The sequence below is a fragment of the Lepus europaeus genome, chromosome 10 (genome assembly GCF_033115175.1).
Source record: "Lepus europaeus isolate LE1 chromosome 10, mLepTim1.pri, whole genome shotgun sequence".
NCBI classification, from domain to species: domain Eukaryota; kingdom Metazoa; phylum Chordata; class Mammalia; order Lagomorpha; family Leporidae; genus Lepus; species Lepus europaeus.
The window spans coordinates 68,661,644-68,682,888 of NC_084836.1; the positions used below are offsets into that span (position 1 = coordinate 68,661,644).

Below are 21,245 nucleotides of genomic sequence, written 5' to 3' on the forward strand. Positions count from 1 at the left end.
ATGGAGCTGGGGTGCGGGTCAGCCTGTTCAGTCTTCCTCTGGTGGGACCCGTGCCTTCCGGGCAATCGCCGCCTCGTGTTGAACTCTGGGACTCCTAGCTCCTAGGAGCAGCTCAGCATTGCTGCCCAGCAGGCCCTGTGCTGCAGTGCCACTGTGATGATTGGGCCCAAGGAGGCCTTTGTGAAGTGCACACTCACCGCACACACAGCAGGCCAGCTTCCGACACGTCCAGGCAGGCTCTGCACAGGGACTGCAATGGTGCTTGGGCTGGGAACACAGGACTCGGGGGCCCCTTGGGACTCAAAATCAGTGCTGGAATCATGCAGCTCCAAGTTACTAGAAAACTGGTTTGCTATCATTTTGCCTGGGTGGGCAAGGTCTGAGCATTTTGTTCCTTGTCTGTCACAGCTATTAGTGAAAATGGGAAGTGACAGTTCTTGTAATTTCTGAGAACACAGACTTTGGGGCTATGGTAATAATAGAACAGGAGATGGGGAAGCTCCCACTCACCCCTCCCCCCCGCCATGTATACACCAAAGATCAATGGCCAAACAAGGTTCTGATGATGTTTTTAATATTTTTTAAAGCTTTACTTGAGAGGCAGAGTTATAGAAAGAGAAAGGGGAGAGGCAGAGAGAGGTCTTCCATCCACTGGTTCACTCCCCAAATGGCCACAACAGCCAGAGCTGTGCAGATCCAAAGCCAGGAGTCATGAGCTTCTTCCAGGTCTCCCATGCAGGTGCAGGGGCCCAAGGACTTGGGTCATCTTCCACTGCTTTCCCAGGCCATAGCAGAGAGCGAGATCGGAAGTGGAGCATCCAGGACTTGAACCAGTGCCCATATGGGATGCCGGCACTGCAGGCGGCAGCTTTACCCGCTATGCCACTGCACTGGCCCCATCCTGATGATCTTAAAACTAAGCAAAGCATGCTGGAACCCCAAAGGGTTGGGCAGAAGCTGAGCTGACCATGGCTTGGGAGGCCCAAGTAAGGTGTGTGTCTTCCTACAAGTTAATATGTGTAAAACATACACAAAGGTTTCAATGCCATGCCTCCCCTCCCTCATTACCACATGGTGGCAAGCAGACAGGAAGGGCCAGCAAGAGGAGGGAGGGCCTGGTCCTACTGGGAGGAGTCTCCTCCGGGGACCCTGCGAAGCAGGAAGTATCATCACTCCCGTTTTGCAGGTGAGGCAGTTCCGGCGCATGTGAAATAGGTTACTGATAGTCATAGGGCTCTGGAGGCAGAGCTGGGAGCTGCCCTGTTACACTGCTCGGGCTTAAGGCCCCCCACCCTCTGTTCCCTGGTGTCAGGAGGCAGTGCGCTCGTGAGGGCGCGGTGCACCAGCTTGTAGGTGTGTGCCTGTGTGTCACTGCTCTCAAACCTAGCCCAAGGAGAAGGGATGGATGTGTGGCCAGGCTTGTAACTGGGGACAGCCTTGGGTGTCGCGGAGATAACTACACACACATCATGACTGGGCCTCTCGGGTCCTGTCGCCTTCTGAGAGAGGCTGACAGGTACAGTCCCCAGCGGAAGGAGCAGCATTCTGTGCCCCACCTCGGTACCATGCACCCTCACTCTTCCCCAGTGGGCACAAAGGGGACCCCAGACCCCAAGGTCCCCAGGCCCCGGGCTGAGACATGATGAGAGGGGCCCGTCGCACTGTCAGTCTTGGGAATGGGATTTTGGAAACCCAGAGCCAGCGAGGCTGTGCGTGGTGGGGGCCCTGAAGCCATGAGAACGCGGAGGAGGAGGCTGTGAGAATCCGACACGGTGGCAGAGCCGCGCTGCCACTGCCGCCGGGGAGGGTGAGCGCGAGGTGGCCCGAGGGGAAGCAGACACAGAAGAGAGCCCCCACCCCAAGCCTGGCCCCAGCTCTGCCGGGAGGCCCCCTGGTTTGCTTGCTTCTGGGTTCCCTGGCAGGCACTTTTGGATATTTAATCACTTGCAATGGCTGCCTCCCCCCTCCCCACCCCCATAAAAGAATCCCGATTTCGTGCAAGTGTTGGGGCAGCATGGTGCTCAAGGAAGATGGGCCCAAGCCAAACACTGTACACTCATCTCTCTTTGCCCCTGTAAAAGAGGGAAGTGATCCAGTTCTGACCAAGGATGTTCGATGAGGGGCCTTCTGGAAGATTCTCTCATTGCAGAGTGTGGGGCAGGGGGTGGGGCAGAGAGAAACATTGGGAAATGCCCCTCCCCCCCAAATGCCTTCCTGCATTTGCAAGTTAGGAGGCCTGATGTGAGGCCTGGTGCTTCAGGCCACCTTGCAACCCCAAGAGGACAATCCACAGCCCTGGTGTGGGTACCACGGAGTGAACCAGGCCAGGAGCCTCCACCCATATGACTGCCATCAGTCAGGGAGTGTTCGAGGCACTTTTTTTTTTTTTTTTTGACAGGCAGAGTGGATAGTGAGAGAGAGAGACAGAGAGAAAAGTCTTCCTTTTTGCCATTGGTTCACCCTCCAATGGCCGCTGCGGCCGGCTCATCGCACTGATCCGAAGCCAGGAGCCAGGTGCTTCTCCTGGTCTCCCATGGGGTGCAGAGCCCAAGCACTTGGGCCATCCTCCACTGCCTTCCCGGGCCATAGCAGAGAGCTGGCCTGGAAGAGGGGCAACTGGGACAGAATCCGGTGCCCCAACCGGGACTAGAACCCGGTGTGCCGGCGCCGCAAGGCGGAGGATTAGCCTGTTAAGCCACGGCGTCGGCCTCGAGGCACTTTTTAAAAAAGATTTATTTATTTGAAAGTCAGAGTTGGGGGTGGAGAGAGAGAGAGAAAGATCTTCTATCTACTGGTTTGGCTCCCCAAATGGCTGCAACAGCCAGGGCTGGGCCAGGACAAAGCCAGGAAATTCATCCAGGTCTCCCACATGGGTGCAGGCTTGGGCCACCTTCCACTGCTTTCCCAGATGCATTAGCAGGGAGCTGGATTAGAAGTGGAGCAGCCAAGACTCAAACAGGCAACCATGCGGGATGCTACACCACGATGCCCATCTCTAAACGCTTTTCACGTATCAATTCATGCATCCTTAACGAGCCTGGCTATGAGAATGACAAGTGCCCTGTCCCACACCTGTCTCCCCGTGCCCGGTGTCCCCTTAGTGTGGGAACTGGCTGTTTCCCACCAAAATGTCTCCCCATATAGCGCACAGCTCAGTGCAATCTAACCAGGTCTCTTTGTGAGCGCAGAAGGCATCATGGTATATACGGATAGTGTGCTTTGAAAACAGCCCAAAGACAACGAAAGGGCTCCGAGCTGGCGAGCTGTGTCTGCAGCACGCAGGCCCGGCCTGGCTGCCTCTCTAACAGGTGCTCCCGCAGCGCTGGTGGTCAGGGTGTTCACTGGCTCCACCCACTTACTGTGCCCCTTTCTCCTGCTCTCCAATAACAGAATTTGAGAGAGAAAACCAGAGCAACCCCTCTGCAAACAACAAAAGCAAACCCACCCGGCTCTGGCGGGCCAGCAGATTTTAAAGTCTGCACTTGTAGGCAGGGAAGTCCCTAAATGTTAGCGCTTGCTCTCGGCCTGGCTTTCGGTGCCGCGGTCCCGCTTCCCCAGCCACAAGCTTGGGCACCCAGGGGCCGCCTCCGGCTCTGACCCCCCCACCCCACCCGGTCTCCAGCGCACATCCAGGCGCTCGGCTCTGGGCTGAAACAACACCACAGCACAGACGGTTTATACAGACTTTATTTCCCACCCATCGAGGCCAGCGCACGAGTGTGGGCAGGCCAGGTCCACGCGATGCGCGTCCCGGGTCCCAGCCCTACGCGCGCGGAGGGCAGGGGAGGGGGCTCTGTCGCTAGCACACACAGCTACGGGACTGTCACAAGGTTCTATTTACACCAGGGAGGCGGACAGGGGACGCTTCCTACGCCAAAAATATATGCTTTGGACTCTAAAACAAAAATATCTCTATGTCTACGTGAGGGCTACTAGAAACAAGGACGTAGAAAACACAGAAACGTACCAGCTCGCGGGCTGTCCCCTCCCGTGGGCCGCCCGCCCCGGGGCCTGGGAGGGCAGCCGGATCTAGCCAACCCGACAGACACAGAGAGACAGCAGAGGCCGGGGAAGAGAGGACGAGGAGGGTCCTGGTGTCTTATCGAAGGAAAGGACTCGCACGCTCCGTTTGCTGCTGTGGCGGCTGCCAAAGTTCTTGCACCTGTCAAAGACCCGTGCGCCCCGCCCACTTCCGCTGCGCACACGGGGCGGGGCTCCGGTCACTCAGGAGCCGACAGGAAGTCCCGCCTTTTCCAAGGCCGACAGGCGGTAGCCTTGAGACAAACGCCAGGCTCTCGGTCTCTGAAGAAATCCGGAACCACGCGTTCTTCTGAACTCTCGTACACGAAGCTTCCTGCAGCGTCCCTCGCCCCTCTCCGCGTGACGGAGCGACCCCGCGCCTCTCTGGACTGGGACAGTTACCTTCCTCGCTGATAAAGAAATGCTGACTCGGCCAACCGCCATCGCCCTGGTCGGCGTTCCGAGATCAACGTGCCGGCAGCCAGGAAGAATGGACTCAGCAGAAAAATCGCTTCCACTTGGCTCTGGAATGTCTTTCTCCTGTGCACACTGAACCGCAGCTGAGCCTGTGGCCTGGGGGATCCTCAGCCCCCCCGCCCCGCCCCCAGGAGCTAACCAGGAAGCCCCTTTCTCAGAAGCTCCCGGCTCGCACGGCGCCGCTGACGGAGAACTGGGAGACGGAGGGAAAGGCGGGGAGGGGGGGGTGTTTGAAAAAGCCGAGGCGGTGAAGGGGGGGGGGCGCCTGGATGATGTCCCAGTCACCAGCCTGGGCCCGCTCCAAGGATTCCTACCTGATGGGAGGCCCAGCGGCTGCAGTCAAAGGAATGTCGAGAAAGCTGGGAATGGGCACGCGGTGCGGTGGGTGGCGCATCCCAGGTCAGGCGGCCTGGGTTTGAGCCCCATTCAGGCTTCCTACTAATGTGCGCCCTGGGAGGCAGCAGGTGACTGGCGCCCCTGCCGCCCATGTAGGAGACTTGGATGGAGTTCCTGGCCCCTGCCTTCAGCCTGGCCCACTCCATGCTGTTGTAAGCATTTGCGTAGTGAACCAGCAGGTAGGAGACCTCTCTCTCTGATCTCAAATATGTATATTTAAAAAAAGAAGGCGGCGGCGGCTGACAACATTCAATGTCAATGCAGAGTTCCTGGACATCTTGCGAGGATGTGGCTTGGAAACCTGAGAAGTCAGAGGACAATGTAGTAATAAACTGGCAGAGCGACTGTTTAAAAATCCTAGGAGGCGGTGCGTACTGCCTTGCAAAAGGGACACCGAGGAGCTGAGCCAACGGCCGAGAGACCACGCACAGCGCTTCTGATGCTAGTTGAGAAGAAAGCCAGGGCCCTGCAAACCCAGCTCCTCCGCTGCCCGGAGAGCCGAGTCAGGAGCCCAGGCTCGGACAGCAGCAGGTGGCTCTATCACGGCCCAGGCTGCAGAGCTGCAGGAGCAGAAGATGGGGCAGACCTGCAACTTTGGGCTTTGGATGACCGGAAACCACAGATTCTCCAGAGACCTCCCGAAAGTCACAGTGGTCAGAGCCTCACCTGCCAACCACGCCTGGGCTTTAGCACTTGCCAGATTTTTAAAAAGACTTAGGATGAATTTAGAGGCCAGCCACATCCCAGTCGAAGAGAAGCAGTGACTGCCGTCTTAGGGAGCCCCTCTCTCCTACAGGCGAGTTTCTACAAACAAGGGAACGGGGGCCAAGAGCTGAGTCCTGCCCTCAGGCACGGGACACGACCCACCTCTAGCCACAAAGAGCCGGTGTGGAGTCTTGGCCACCAAACACAGCATGGCATAGTCTGCTGGCTTCCCCTTCTCTCTAGACCAACTGCCCCCTAAAAGTCCTGGCTTGGAAGTGACCCACTACTTGGCAGCTGTAGCTCTTCTCCCTCAGGGCCGTGACCCCACCGGCTTCTCCCCTCCTGCCTCCACCCCACTGGCTCCCAGGGCCCCGGTCCTGCAAGGGTTAGGCACAGGAACCACCTAAACACCTGTGTGCCTTCCTCCCCTAAAGCAGTGTCTCCTCGTGTTGGGCGTAACCGCCATTTCCTATACCTGTACCTGCATGAACTTGACCTCATGCTACTGGGCAGAGAACTCTGAGATCAGATTCCCTGGCTCAAAGAGAGATTACATTTGTTCGCCGCCCCACAGCTAGGTGCCAAAAGCTTTATAACCAGGAAATCTCACGGCTACACTCTCATTCGCCAACTCATAACGTGTACATGAACACACAGATTACACACACGTTGCTGCCTTTCTCCCACTCCCAGCGTCCTACCCCCAGTACTACTCAACTCGAGCTCCTCTCCAGGCCTAACCAAGAAAGCAGCAGGAATGGGGCTGAGTGTTTGGTGGGGTTGAGAAAGAGCAGAAAATGAGAGTGGGGAACGGTTCCTCCCATTGAGATGTGGCAGAAGTGAGGGTGGTTATTGAGAGTGGCTTCAAAGGGTTGGCACAGCCTTCCAAGTAGCTACCATTCCTCAGGTGCAGTGACCTGGGAGGGTGTGGCTGGGGAAGGAAGGGCACTGCCCAGCACTCCCTCGGGGCAGCCCAGCATACGGGAGGCAGCGAAAGCCATCAGACAGCTGTTTCTCAGTGACACTGTCATCCGGCTTCCTTGCATCACGGGCATGATGGGCTCCCCGTGCTACATTCCCTGGCCATGCTGGGGCTAGGGAAGTGGGTAAAGTATCACCAATGCCCCCACCCCCGGAGGGTGGCAGGAAAAGATGGAAGGATCAAGATGGAGTAGCAAAGGGCAAATGTTCTCGGAGAACAAAGAAGATGAAAAAGAGGCAAGGCTAGAGGAAGCAGCCAGAGGAGACAGGGAAAAGTCAGCCAGAGAGATTTTCCCACTGACAGGTTGCTTCTAATTTCTGCAAATTTGGGAGGTCAAGGGCTATAGTTATCCTATCCAAACTGAAGCAGTAAGATGTAAAGCTTTGGCTCCCCGAGATTTTACTGCCCTCCTGTTTCAAAGCAGCCTGCCCGATCCCACCACACCTTATGAAAGGAAGCCAAGGCAGCCCCTCCAAGAGCCTTGTGAACAGAAATCGGTCAGACCAGGAAGACAGCAGGACGACACCCAGCGCGAGGCTGCTTGTTCACGGCAGGCATCCGTTCTGAGTGGTTGGTGTCTGTCCTGTACCAGCTGTTAAACACCTTAAAAATCACCACTGTGCTGAGATCATTGTGACCCTAAAGGATAGGGAAATAGGAAAAAAATGCAGCATTCTTCAGCGTCAAAGGTCTTTAGAGTAAGACTAGAATGCACTAAGATGCTTTAAGAGGCAAAGGGATACAGAATTCAATAAAGTGATGTCGGTTCTTCACCTATGCAAGGAAATCACACCAGGAGAATTTCCCACTACGCCACGATATTCCAGGACAAGAAACTGGAAGCGTGATCAGATGCTCCGGCTCTCATTCTGTGTGCAAAGGAACGAGGGCTCTGTCTGCAGGCCCCTGGCATCCATCACAACAAGAGGAGAAGGGAAAACCCATAAACACAGCCTCGAACTAAACACCAAAATGAATTCCATCGCTTACAGTTCACTCGCCAGTGTTGCTTTTTAACCTCTGAGAGGCAACACATTCGTCAGCGACAAGAAATCCATCATGAGAAGAAACCATATGGCTGAAGTGGCTTTGGGCCACTGGGCTTGTGCTGGCCTGCCACTGAGGCAGCTAAGGAGACAGACACGAGAGCTCTCTCCAGATGGCATCCAAGTGTATCTTCAAGACACAAACAGTCCCGCAGAACGATCAGCGATGACACACACCCCTCCCCTACTACTCACAAACACGAAATCTCCCCTAGCTATCCAAAAGGCAGGTGCTACGACAAATCGTCAGCCCAGGACACTCCTGCAGGCGTCTAAACTAATTCCTTCTGGACAACTTAAGCTCATTCTCTTACTCAAGGGAAACCAGGAGAAACTGCCCATCCTCACTCATCACCATGGATTTTCCCGAACCTTTTCCTACCTAAGCTGAACAACTCAGGGTGCCTCTTAGCCCTTGTTTCTTCCAAGGTGCTCACCGAGGGCATGAGGGAGACGCAGCCAGCTGCGAGGCTGCAGCAGGAGGTGTGGCCAGTGCCCTGATGGCTGGCCCTCCTGTCTGCCTCTGTTCTAACCAGCGTCCCCCAGGGCTGCCCACGAGCCTGCAGACCCTAACAGAACTGGACAGCCTTCCCTTTTCTCTCCGTCCCTCTCCAACTCCCCCACCCACGCCAGCCTTTAGGAAGAGGGACCTCAGTGACACAGTGCGTCCACAGGGCTCAGCAGGCCAGCAGAGATGCCACAGAAAATGGCTGGGACATGGGAAGCTGGGTCTTCAGTGGCGGCAGTTCTGAAGTGAGAGAGAGGAAGTGGAGGAGGAGGAGGACCCGCAGGAGGTGGGCTTCCCCAGCGTTCACGTCTGGTGACGGATGGCTGCTGGTCGGGATGGCTGGCTGCCCTCCGCTGCACGCCACGAGGAACTGATCGCTTCGGCATGGCGGTGAGATGGCCACGGACAGGACCAGACCTGGCCTTGCTTCTTCTCGGAGAGACCCGCTGTTTTTTCTGTAACCAGCACTTCCCCCGAGGCACGCACCTCATGGCCCAAATCTTCTATCCTGCGGAGACTCTTAGTTGAAGAGACTGAAGAAAAGTGTTACAATGAGACAGAAAGGGGGACACATGACTCATCCCCGCTCTGAACACAATGCTTTGAAGATATCACCACAATTTGGATCTGGCAATATTTTAAGTTCATTTACAAGTAGACTAGTTCTCGCCTAAAAATAACCACGTGCGTTACACATCTCCACAGCTGCCTGGATTTTCCTCTGCAGGAAACAGGATTCTATATTTCACTCATATCCAGCACACTTTTGTCCATTCGATGAGGAAACAACCCTCCACTTCCGCCCACTGGTGGCCTTGGCTTTTCTAGGCACTTTCGTAGGCGGTGTGACCAGTGAGGTGCCTCCCCGTGAGGCAGCCCTTAGACCCCATCTCACTGCTGAGTAAGTGCATTGCCAAAAACACGGCCTGCCCAGTTATACAGGAATTACCTGTCAATGATTAATTACCTGTTTCTAAAATAACAGTTACAATTTAACATTTCAAATCTCTGCTTGGCAATCATTCTCACTGTGGAACAGGTTAAATAGGTTAAGGTCTGTTTCAATACTTTTAACTCTAGCTGAACATGCTAGCAATTTTCCAGTTTCTGTGGTTGTGGTAATCAGAAAAACGCCCTTCAGCTGAAGTGAGAACCACAAAGAGGATTATGGGAGCTAAGTAGATAAAGCAATTTTACATCCACCTCGGTGGGCAGCTTGACACAGCTTCTCTGTCCAAATATTTGGAAAACATTTTTACGGTTCTTAGGCCTATAGCTTTTCTTGTTGGGTTACCGATGGTCTAGGAAGGGCTATTTATTACACAAATTCAATTGTACAACTAAAACATATCTTAGGTTTAGTACTACTGTCACTTTCGCATCTAGAAATACATAAAATTATAAAAATTAGTCTCTTTACCTCTTTTCCTTTGTACTTCCAGGATTCATACTGAGAGCTTTCCAGACCGTGGTTTTAGGCATTTCATCCGAAATGTTGATCTCAGAGGGATCACATCTGAAACCAAGGCTCATGACAGTGACTGTCTCACATGCCAAATGCATTCCTCCGTCTCCAACGACCACCCCTCCCCACCAGAAGGAAAAAGGCTGGGTGTGAGGCAGCCCAGCCAACAGCTCTCAAGAGCTCTGGGAACCGGATGGAACCTGGCCCTTCTTCCTTCAGTCTCTGTGGATGGAATGGAAAGAGGCTAGGTGGCCACAAGGTAGTGCTCAGGGCCGGGCTGGTGTGTCGGCTGTGAGCCTGGATGCAGGGCCTCCCTGGCTCTGATGGCCACTTCCTGAGTGCTCCCTGTGTGCAAGGCACCCTTCCCTCATTCTCCCACTTACACAGCCCAGCCTTTTCCATTTGTACTTTACAAAGACTCTCATGCTCTGTCTTAGCTCTCCTCACTAGCACAGCACCATCAATACCACTCTGATCTTAACCAGCACTGCAATGGAGACTAACACCCTCACTTGGAAGAAACAGAAACGGAAGCTCACAGAGCTGACAACCCAAGGTCAAACAACAGGCAGGGATAAACCCAAGGCCTCGGCCAGTGCTGATGTGAGAGCCCCAAAGTACCCTGAAGGTCTCTCCAAGCCGGACTCTCTCCTCAAGTGTCAAGAGAGGAAGCAGCATCCCGCGAGGGAGGGAACATTGCTCTTACGTTCCCACCAGAGACTCCAAAGCCGATGGCTCCTTCCATGACAACCTGTAGAAGGTTTATTAAGAGCCAAAGAAAAGGACCAGTGTTGTGGCACAGCAGGTTAAGCCACTGCCTGTGATGTCAGCATCCAGTATGGCTGCCAGTTCAAGCCCCAGCTGCTCTATTTCTGATCCAGCTCTCTGCTGTGGCCTGGGAAAGCAGTAGAAGATGGCCCAATGCTTGGGCCCCTGCGCCCACATGGGAAACTCAGATGGAGTTCCAGGCTCCTGGGCTTTGGCCTGGCATAACTCTGGCAGTTGCGACCATTTTGGGGAGTGAACCAACGGATGGAAGATATCTCTCTTGATCTCTGCCTTTCTCTCTGTAACTATGTCAAATAACTAAATCTTAATAAAAATGAGAGAGAGAGAGAGAGAGAGAGAGAGAGAGAGAGAGAGAGAGAAACACCAGAGAGAGAGAGAGAGAGAAAGAGAGAGAGAGAAACACTTCCATAATGTTCTCCATGGCATAAACTACCACCAGATCAAGGATCCAGCAGTCAATCTGCCAGAGTCTGCATGACCCAGACAGAGCCCCACTCTCTACCCTCTCAGGCTCCCTTGGACTTCTAGGCCCCTCCAGTGTGTGTGTACCTCTTCCTGAGAAGAAACAAGATGCCAAGAGTCAACCTACACACTGACGGCTTTAACTCCCTGTGATCTGTGGTGAGCAACAGAGAAAAGAACTTTTTGTGACCCGCCCCTCCCCCAGGACAGTTCCCCTTTGGCTCCAGGGCTCCAGGTGCCATGAGCCAGGTTGGAACTGGTTCTTTCTGTCTCCAAAGGTTTGCCCATGCATGGGAATTTCATGTCTCTGAGGCTGAGAACTCTCTGGAAATAAAGACCCTATCCTATTCATTCTCAGAAGGTAGCAAAGACAGAAGGAACACCGGTTTGAGGGACAGACGGACTAGGCTTTGAATCTTAGTTTTTCTACAAGCAGCCCTGTAACCTTGGAGAAATGACCCCAAACCCTCCAGGCCTGTTTGCTTACTCCTTGAAGTGTGGCTCAGGAGGCTGGCACCTGGGGGCCACTGTACAGGGGAGCAGGCCAGGAAGCCTCTATCTAGTCCAGTCCCGGCCCAGAGAGGTGCTCAGAACGCCGCTACCCTCGCCTCTCCTCTCGCTGCGATTCCCAGCGTGTGGAATTACAGTGCCTGGCACATCATAGGAATTCAGTAGGCAATGAGATGGCAAAGATATTTTCACTGGGGAGAAACTGGGAGGCCAGATGCTTAGCTCGTGATGCCAGTGCTGCATCCGAGATGCCCCGCCCTGCAGGTGGATATACAGAATAACCCACCCGCCTCCTGCAGGTGGACATGCAGAGTAACCCCAAACAGGGCACTCTGGGCGCCTGGCAGTTTACCTGAAGCTGCTGTTCTTCCCAGGACTGCTTAGTAACTTCCTGCTCTCTAAGGGGAACTTGTCTCCTCCCACCTCCAACATTTTCTCAGCCTCCTGGAAGAAAAGGAGACATTAGACCAAGACAGACACGAGTCTTCTTTAACTTCCCATTCTTCTAATTTCCTCTCACATATACTCTCAGTGATTACTGTCAGGATCTTTCGTAGATTCGACTCATCACAGAAAGGGCCAACCAGATACAGACACATGGAACAGTGTTGGGGGAAAAACAAAGAATCAGAATGTGAGTAAGCCCTGAGATCCCACAACCAGTTTACTGGGAAGAACATACTCAATTATATCACGGGGCACATTTAGCAGAATCTGAATAGTGGGAAATTCTGGAGGTCAAAGATCCACTTTCTTCAACAAAAGGGAAAACAAATGGAAAGGAAGCTCCTAGAGAGATTTAAGAATGATAGCAACCAATGGTAATATATGGACCATGACTGTCTTTAAATTCTTGCTCAAATAAACATGTTGTTGGGGCCGGCGCTGTGGCATATTGGGTAAAACCACCACTTGCAGTGCCAGCATCCCATATGGGTGCCAATTCAAGTCCTGACTGCTCCACTTTCTATCCAGCTCTCTGCTATGGCCTGGGAAAGCAATGGAAGATGGCCCAAGTCCTTGGGTCCCTGCACCCACATGGAAGACCTGGAAGAAGCTCCCGGTTCCTGGCTTTGGATTGGCACAGCTCCAGCCATTGCAGCCATTTGGGGAGTGAACCAGTGGATGGAAGACCTCTCTCTCTCTCTCTCTCTCTCTGCCTTTCCTTCTCTCTCTGTGTAACTCTTTCAAATAAATAAATAAGAATCTTAAAAAAATAAAATAAACTTGTCATTAATAATAACAATCAGGCAGTTGGAGAAATGTAAGTACTGTTCTTTCTACCTTTGTATATGTTTAAAACGTTTCATAATGTATATTTTAAAAATTAATTTCACTAGGGGCTGGTGCCATGGCTAATCCTCTGCCTGCGGTGCCAGCATCCCATATAGGCGCTGGGTTCTAGTCCCAGTTGCTCCTCTTCCAGTCCAGCTCTCTGCTGTGGCCCGGGAAGGCAGTGGAGAATGGCCCAAGTGCTTGGGCCCCTGCACCCGCATGGGAGACCAGGAAGAAGCACCTGGCTCCTGGCTCCGGATCAGCACAGCGCCGGCCATAGCGGCCATTTGGGGGGTGAACCAATGGAAGGAAGACATTTCTCTCTTTCTCTGTCTCTCACTATCTATATCTCTACCTGTCAAATAAATAAAAAATAATAATTTCACTAATTTAAAGGAAATAGGCCGGCGCCGTGGCTCAACAGGCTAATCCTCCGCCTTGCGGCTCTGGCACACCGGGTTCTAGTCCTGGTCGGGGTGCCGGATTCTATCCCGGTTGCCCCTCTTCCAGGCCAGCTCTCTGCTATGGCCCGGGAAGGCAGTGGAGCATGGCCCAAGTCCTTGGGCCCTGCACCCGCATGGGAGACCAGGAGAAGCAGCTGGCTCCTGGCTTCGGATCAGCGTGATGTGCCGGCTGCAGCGGCGATTGGAGGGTGAACCAACGGCAAAAAGGAAGACCTTTCTCTCTGTCTCTCTCTATCCACTCTGCCTGTCAAAAAAAAAAAAAAAAAAAAAAGGAAATAACCTCAGAGGAAAAAAATATGCATAAAGATTTTCCAGTATATAATTAACAAAACCCAAAACAACTTAAAAATCTTAACAAAGGAAGAATGTTTAACTTAATTAGGAGACAATACTATAGAATTTTGGTATTCATTAAGATAACCAACATGATTATTGTATAAAAACATGAAAGTATGAAAGGTTGGAGGAAAAAAATCAAAACTTATACAGATAATACTTGGGGGGCTTCAAAACATTCATGGAAATGCATATTATGGGAAAGCTGTGCATGGTTTCAATTTTTTTTGCACCAAAGTAAACTTATCTTTGAGTTCTATTTTCCACAAACTGCATGGAATTCCTAGCTCCTGGCTTGGGCCAGGCACAGCTCCTGCCCTCGTAGCCAGTTAGGGAGTGAACAAGCAGATGCAAGAACTCTCTGTCACCCTGCCCTTCAAACCCTGCCCTTCAAATGATAAACAGAGTTGTGAAAAGCCCATTTCAGGCGCCACTAGCTATCTGGGAACGCGTCAGCTCATCACGTTCTCGGGCTGGTGTTTTCATTTCAGTATACGTTCTCTGTTTGCTGTGTCCCTAGTGTCCACCATGCAGGCGGCCAGGGGCCGAGGGCGGAGGGAGACAGAGGAACGGAAAGCCCTCTGCAGGTTATCCTTGTGGGGTGCCCAGCCCAGCAATCAAGTGTCAGAAAAGCGTCCACTTTATCTGCTTGTCCAGGTATACCTTTAGGAAGAACTGGGTCTGATAATAAGGGCAGACTCCACGTTGCTATTCTAGATGTGAGCTTGGTCTGTCGACTGTAGGCCAAGGGAAAAAGAACCGATTATCAACTCTGAAAATGAAGGACAGATGGGAGCAAGGTGCCTTCAACCGTGCTCAGCTGAGACCATCCCGAGCTAAGCCTCTCTTCCCAGCTCAAGCCCAGGCCCTCCCTAGGCTCTGTGCAGTGAGGCCCTGTGGGCATGGCAGGTGCAGCGACTCTGACCTCTTCCTCCTTGGCCTTCTTCTTGGCATCGTCCAGCTTCTTCTTCTTGCTCTCAGGCATGAGGTCGTCTAACCAGCTGAGCTCGCGCTTAGAGAAACAGAGATCCATGACTTTCCTGACAAAGACCAAGGCCAAAACCTGGAGGAAGAGAAGTGGGCGAAAGGGGCTGATTTCTTTCCTGGGGTTGAAAGCAAAAATCTTGAGATCTCAGCAGACTGCAGCAAGTCAGGCAAAAGCAGACTCCTGCTGACCCTAACGGCTGCTGCTGGCTGAACATCCTTCTTGCGCCAGGGACCGAGGTGCACGTTCCACATGCTGATATTTTAACTCTCATCCTAACACCCGGACAGCTGAGGGGGCAAGTGACTTCATTCTCTCTGTGCAGATGGCCCTAACAGCTGCCGTACCCTGGCTTGGGTGGCAGGACGGACTGCAGGGCCACACAGGGGTGAGAGCCCGGGCGGCAGCAGCCACACCCAGCCCTGTCACTGTCCCACAGAGGGCCGACGGCACCTCGGAGGACCCTCTGTAATCCCTCGGGTCCTCTGCCTACACATCTCCACCCCACCCCCACCCCAACATCCTTGCTTCATGCCCGCATCCTGTGTCACCAGGAGCTCCCTTCTCTGCCCGCTGGCTGGCCTGACACTCACTTTGTAGATGAGGAAGCAAGCCCAGAGAGAAAGTGAGTTGCCTACAATCTGCCAGCGAATTTCCTCAGGACAGACAGGTGCAGGGTGTCTATCTGCTGGCCCATTCTGTGCCCCTGCAGGCCATCTTCGCCAAAGGGGAACCAGTACTAACCCCAGGTGGCCTGCCTGCTCTCGCTGGTGCCCACCGGCTACCCCTGGCACCGAGACACAGTACAAGGCAAATCAGCCCTTTTGAATTCAAGCACATTTTCCTCTCACTGTAGTGACTACTGTCCCAATAAATCCAAAATCGACGGGACCCCTTCTGTAAGTTCCCAGGAATTTGCTATTTCTTCAACCAAATACTCAACCCCTGAACACAACATACACACATTTGTTTCTCTGACAAAATTAAGCAGCTCAATTTCAGGTTTGTATCTGAGAGATTAAGAGGAAAAAAATCCAAATAGAATTACCCTGTGATCTAGCCAGTCCACTCCTGGCTGTAGACCCAAAAGAATTGAAGGCAGGGACACACCAGGCACTTGAACACCAGGCTCACAATAGCATTAGCCACAGCGTTCACAGGGTAGGAGCAACCCAAGTAAACATCGACAGATAAATGGGTAAGCAAAGTGGAATTTATACACAGAAGGGAATATTATTCAACCTTCAAAAGGAAGGACACTCAGACACACGCTGCCACATGGATGAACCTTGAGGATGTTAGGCTAAGTGAAATCAGATGAACCCTGCACAAGTCCACTTATACCTAGAAAGTGGACTGGTGGGTGTGAGGCGCTGGGCAGAGAGGAGCGTGGGGAGGTACTAATAGTTGCAGAGTTGCAGTTTTGCAAGATGCAAAGAGCTCTGGAGATGGTGGTGGTGATGGCTTGCACAGCAGTGTGAGTGTCCTGTACTTAGTGCCACTGAGTGCTCTCAGAGGGGTTACAGGGACACGCTGTGTGCTATACCTGCATACACTCGACCGCAACTTTCAAAAGCCCCGGCCACACTGGACTTCGGAAACTCACCATCATTGGGAAGACAATGGCAGCCGGAGAGGCTTTGATGAGCCAGAGCAGGACGAGACAGGTCAGCTGGATGAGGGTGAACAGGTGCACTTTGCGCAGCGGCACGTGCCGCAAGTAGATAAAATCTGGCTGGTGCTTTGCCGGCATCCCAAAGAGCTTCAAGCGGTCGAAGAACTGAAAGGAAGGAGCTGACATTGGTTTTCAGCAGACTCCTGTGGGTCAGAAGCCTTGTCCCGCCCACTCACGTCTCCTACAGCACCTATGCTCAAGACAGAAAACATGATTTCCAGCAGCCTGCAGAGTAAACTGAGCCCCAGGGAGAACAAGTAATTTGGGCAAGGTTGGTTAAGTGGCAGAGTCAAGATCGAATCCATTTTTTTTTTTTTCAAAGAATCAACTTATTTATTTAAAAGGTAGAGTTAGAGAGAGGGAGAAACAGATTTTCCATCCATTGGTTCAGTATCCAGATGGCCTCAATAACTGGGGATGGGCCAGGCTGAAGGCAATAGACTGGAACTCCATCCAGGTCTCTCATGTGGGTACAGGGGCTCAAGCACTTGGGCTATCTTCCCCTGCCTTCCCAGGCACACTAGCAGGGAGCTGGATCGGAAGTGGAGCAGCCAGGACTCCAACTGGTACCCATATGGGCTGCTGGTGTCGCAGGTTGTGGCTTCACCTGCTGTGCCACAATGCCAGCCTCAGAATCGATCTTTTCTGATTCTAGGCTCTAGCCTATCCCACACTGTGGCTCCAGAGGACTCTTGGGGAATGCGGAAAACAAGCCAATTACACCTTTCAAAACTAAATCTCTTACTTGTTCTTTGAGGGGTCTGGAGCTAGTCATTAAATTATCAATGAAGTAAATGATCAACTAAATAAGCTGAAAAGATACAGTGAACCTTCATGACATTCCGCATATAGAAGATATGATCATTCTTAGATGATCAAAGATGCAGAGATGAACATTAACCACGTGTCCGAGGTCACACAGGACTCAGTATACGAGAATGCCTATGGAGGTGTGGTGTAGCCACTAAGGCACCTCTGGGGACACCCACATCCCACATCTCAGTGCCTGGGCTCAAGTCCAGCTCCACTTCCAAGTCCACCTTCCTGTTAGTGTGGGATGTAGGAGAGAGCAGCTGGTAATAACGCCTCAAGTACTTGGAGGCCCTGGACTGAGTTCCATGCTTCTGACTTCCGCCTGGCCCAGCCCTGACTGCTGAGGGCATCTGGGGAGTGAACCAGTGAATGGAGAAAGGAAGATCTCTGTCCCTCTCTGCCTTTCAGATAAGATGAAAATAAACAAAAAAGCATATATGTTAAAAAAAAAAAAAGAATAACTATTGGACATTTCTTACAAAGAATTTTCCACCAGTAAAAGAAGCCAAGCTACTATGTGAGGATACTTTGAAAACTTCATGAAAAAATGGAATTAATCCCTGCATCCCTGCATAATTTTTCCATAAAATGCCTTTTCCATGCCGGTGCCATGGCTCACTAGGCTAATCCTCCGCCTGAGGTGCCGGAACCCTGGGTTCTAGTCCCGGTTGGGGCGCCGGATTCTGTCCCAGTTGCTCTTCTTCCAGTCCAGCTCTCTGCTGTGGCCCGGGAGTGCAGTGGAGGATGGCCCAAGTGCTTGGGCCCTGCACCTGCACGGGAGACCAGGAGGAAGTACCCGGCTCCTGGCTTCGGATCACCGCGGTGCGCCGGCCACAGCGCCGGCCGCAGCGGCCATTGGAGAGTGAACCAACGGTAAAGGAAGACCTTTCTCTCTGTCTCTCTCTCTCACTGTCCACTCTGTCAAAATAAATAAATAAATAAATGCCATTTCCATGAACTTTCTGAAAATCCCCTCATCTATGTATGCATAAAGCTAAAAAAATTTTACACCAAAATTATTTAAAGAGTTATTTTATTCATTTGAAAGGCAGAGTTACAGAGACAGAGATCTTCCATCTGCTGGTTCACTTTCCAAATGGCCACAATGGCCTGAGCTGGGCCAGGCTGAAGCCAGCAGCCAGGAACTTCATCGGGGTCTCCCATGTAGGTGCAGGGGCCCAAGGACCTGGGCCATCTTCCACTGCTCTCCCAGGCACATTATGTGGGAGCTGGATCAGAAGTGGAGCAGCTGGGACTCGAAATGGCACCCCTATAGGCTGCTGGCACTGCAGGCTGTGGCTTAACCACAGCACCAGCCCCCAAACAAACTTTTAATTCCACTTCCCATGAACTTGCTGCAGTTTATGTTATCTGGGTCCCCAAGTGATCGATGACAAGCTCCTGATTTGCTCTCTGTAAGACTTGGAGAAATGAGTTGATAGGTAGGAAAAGATAAGTATACAGGGGCTGGTGCTTGGCATAGTGGGTTCAGCTGCCGCCTGTAAGGCTGGTATCCCATACGGGTGATGGTTCAAGTACCGGCTGCTCCACTTCCAATCCAGCTCCCTGCTAATGCACCTGGGAAAGCAGATGGAGGGTGGTCCAAGTGCTAGAGCCCTGCATCCACGTGGGAGACCCACAAGAAGCTCCTGGCTCTTGGCTTTGGCCTGGCCCAGCCCAGGCCGTTTTGGTCATCTGGGGAGTGAACCAGCAGGTAGAAGACCTCTCTCTCTCTCCCTCTCCATCTCTTCTTCTCTAACTCTGCCTTTCAAATAAATAAAAATAAATCTTAAGAAAAGAAAAAGACATGTGTATAACAGAAAGTTGACATCTGCTTACCTGGAGCAGCCCCACCACTCCCCAGTGTCTTCATGATGCTCCTCCGGGTGAAACTCTCTCCATCACACACTTTAGCCTGGCACTGAGCCTACGGCTGTCCACGTGTGGAAGCCAGTTTGGCTCTTAACCAACCTCTCAGAGCCAAGTTTACCAGCACCTGGCAAAGCACCCATGTTTAACACATGCCAAAAGATTTATGACTGGCTGGAATCCTGACCTCACGCAAGCCATACGGAAAAGTTTCTGTACTGTCAGCCCAGTAGGACTACATTTTACCACCAGCTCAAAGTCATGTCTGAGAGAGCTTACCCGGCAAGACTGGGAAGCAAATTCTCAAATTCCCCAGGGTGGGGGGTGGAGGGCGGGGTTTGCCCATCCCAGCTCAGGACAGGTGAACTCACAGTGAGAAGACAGCGGCCTGGCTGAGCCACGCGGTACCTGAATTCCCTGGAGAGAGGAGACGCCCATGTAGAGGAAGACTCCATAGAGCACTGGCATCGGAATGAACTGGAGACAGAGGAGAGAAAGGCCAGACATCAAATGTGGTGTCACAGTACACCCGCGGTTATACCAACTGCCACAGTCTCACCAACGCGAGTAGAACAGTGGCTGGCAGGGCCGGGGCGGGCAAGGATGCTCAGAGGGTGCTGGGTCCTAATTAGACAGGGAAGTAGGCTGGGCTTCTGTCGCACAGCAGGGTAATCAGAAACACCAACAGTGGACAGTGCACTGTGTGTTTCAAAGAAGCTCAGAGAAAGAATGTGTAATGTTTTCACTACAAAGACACCGTAAGAGTTTGAGGAGACAGATACGTCTGACCTGCATTGAAACATCACAGGGTATCCCCTAAATAGGAATAATTTTTTGTGTTAATTTTACAAAAGAACACATAAACTTTTGTATCTCCAAGAACGAAACAAAGGCACAAAATGGTTTCATAAACATTGCGCTGGTTTCTGCTGCCTGTACGTGATTTAGGAGTAGAAGCAAAAGCAGAAGCTGACAATGGTCAGAATCACTCTGTTCTGGGAAGATCACAGTATGTTAAACCACTGTAGCCGCCTCTCCCACCTGCCTGGTTCTTCCTCCTCCAGGTAGATGGGCAAAGGAGACACACACACACACATGCACACACACGCATGTGCACACACAAACACAACTCTTACAGAGCTGATGCCATTCAAGCCTTCCGGGATCACACAGGCATCTTGCAGGGATTTGCTGTAGCTAACATGGACTACCCGAGCTTCCTTTCTGCTCACCAGAGCTGAGGGCAGGAGGGGGAACGACTGGGGGAGGGGCCTTACGACCATTCCAGTACACCCGACTATCCACACAGCACTTCACCACGACTCCATCACACCACGCCTATCACACTGGGCAACCTTCAGAGCAAGTCTGGAGCAGTGAACCGGGGACTACGGAATCAAGACAAGGAGTCTCTTAGCCCAGGGCTACACTCAACTTGCTGTTATCCTGGGGCCAAACACAGCCCCGAACACAAATCCGCTCAGAGTTTGACAAGCACCGTTAGGTTCTACACTGTCCCAGCTCTAGAGCAGCCAGACAGCCCAGCTCCGTGAGCCCCGCGTCCCCAGAAAAAACCCTCCTGCAACAGAGCCAGGGACATGGAGGCCAGGCGATGCCCATCACCCTGCCTCTTCGGCTCCTCCAGGTGGTACCCAGAGCAGGGGACAAGGCACTGGACGTGTCGCGTAGAGGGGCAGAGGCAGTAGGAGGAACTGCGTGGAAAGCAAGGGGACAGGAAGACGGAGCTGCCTCCTTACCACAATGCTTGGTCCTCCGCCTTGCAGGGCGTCTGCATTGCAGTCTGGAGCGGTCTAGGATTCATTGGAAAGAGGGAGAGGAGCCAAGGGAGAGCAGGCGGTGTTCCACGGTGGGGAGAGCCCAGGAGCTCTGCTTCTCACCCCACCTCCCCAGACGCAGGCCTCAACCCTCCTATCCCCCCCACACACAGTTTCTCATGTTCAAGGTCTCTCCTCTCAGCTGCACTCTCCTGCCCGGTGCCGTCTTTTTCTGTTCCAGGTCCCAGGAAGCCTCTGGAGCTGCACTGCACACACTCCTCACTTCCCCCCTCCCACTCTCTCCAGCCACCTGCCGCTGGCTCCTGCCCTGTTGTCCTCACCCATTCCCTCTCTGGTATGGCCCCTCCCACTCCTACCCTCAGGTCTCTGGTAACTACAAACGAAGCACTTTTAGCCCATGTTAAAACACACCAACAGGGCCAGTGTTGTGGCATAGCGGGTAAAGTCACTGCCTATGATGCTAGCGTCCCACACGGGTGCCGATTTGGGTCCTGGCTGCTCCATTTTTGATCCAGCTCCCTACTGATGTGCCTGGGAAAGCAGTAGAAGCTGGCCTGGGGGCCGGCACTATGGCACAGCAGGTTAACGCCTGGCCTGAAGTGCTAGCATCCCTTATGGGTGCCGGTTCAAGACCCGGCTGTTCCACTTCCAATCCAGCACTATGCTATGGCC

At 52.7% G+C, this 21,245-nt stretch overlaps 1 protein-coding gene across 2 annotated transcripts in view; it reads right to left on the minus strand.

The window, feature by feature from the left end:
- Positions 1 to 3,676: 3,676 nt before the first annotated feature.
- The window catches only part of SLC4A8 (solute carrier family 4 member 8), a 77,117-nt gene continuing 59,548 nt past the window's right edge, over positions 3,677 to 21,245 (minus strand). For both annotated transcript variants that reach the window (XM_062203639.1, XM_062203640.1), the window contains 6 exons: positions 19,186 to 19,254; positions 16,027 to 16,200; positions 14,361 to 14,498; positions 11,713 to 11,804; positions 9,555 to 9,650; positions 3,677 to 8,667 (listed from right to left, as the gene is read on the minus strand). In XM_062203639.1, the coding sequence (XP_062059623.1) occupies positions 8,655 to 8,667; positions 9,555 to 9,650; positions 11,713 to 11,804; positions 14,361 to 14,498; positions 16,027 to 16,200; positions 19,186 to 19,254 (582 nt within the window). In that variant the 3' untranslated portion in view covers positions 3,677 to 8,654. The remainder of the gene's footprint in view (positions 8,668 to 9,554; positions 9,651 to 11,712; positions 11,805 to 14,360; positions 14,499 to 16,026; positions 16,201 to 19,185; positions 19,255 to 21,245) is intronic.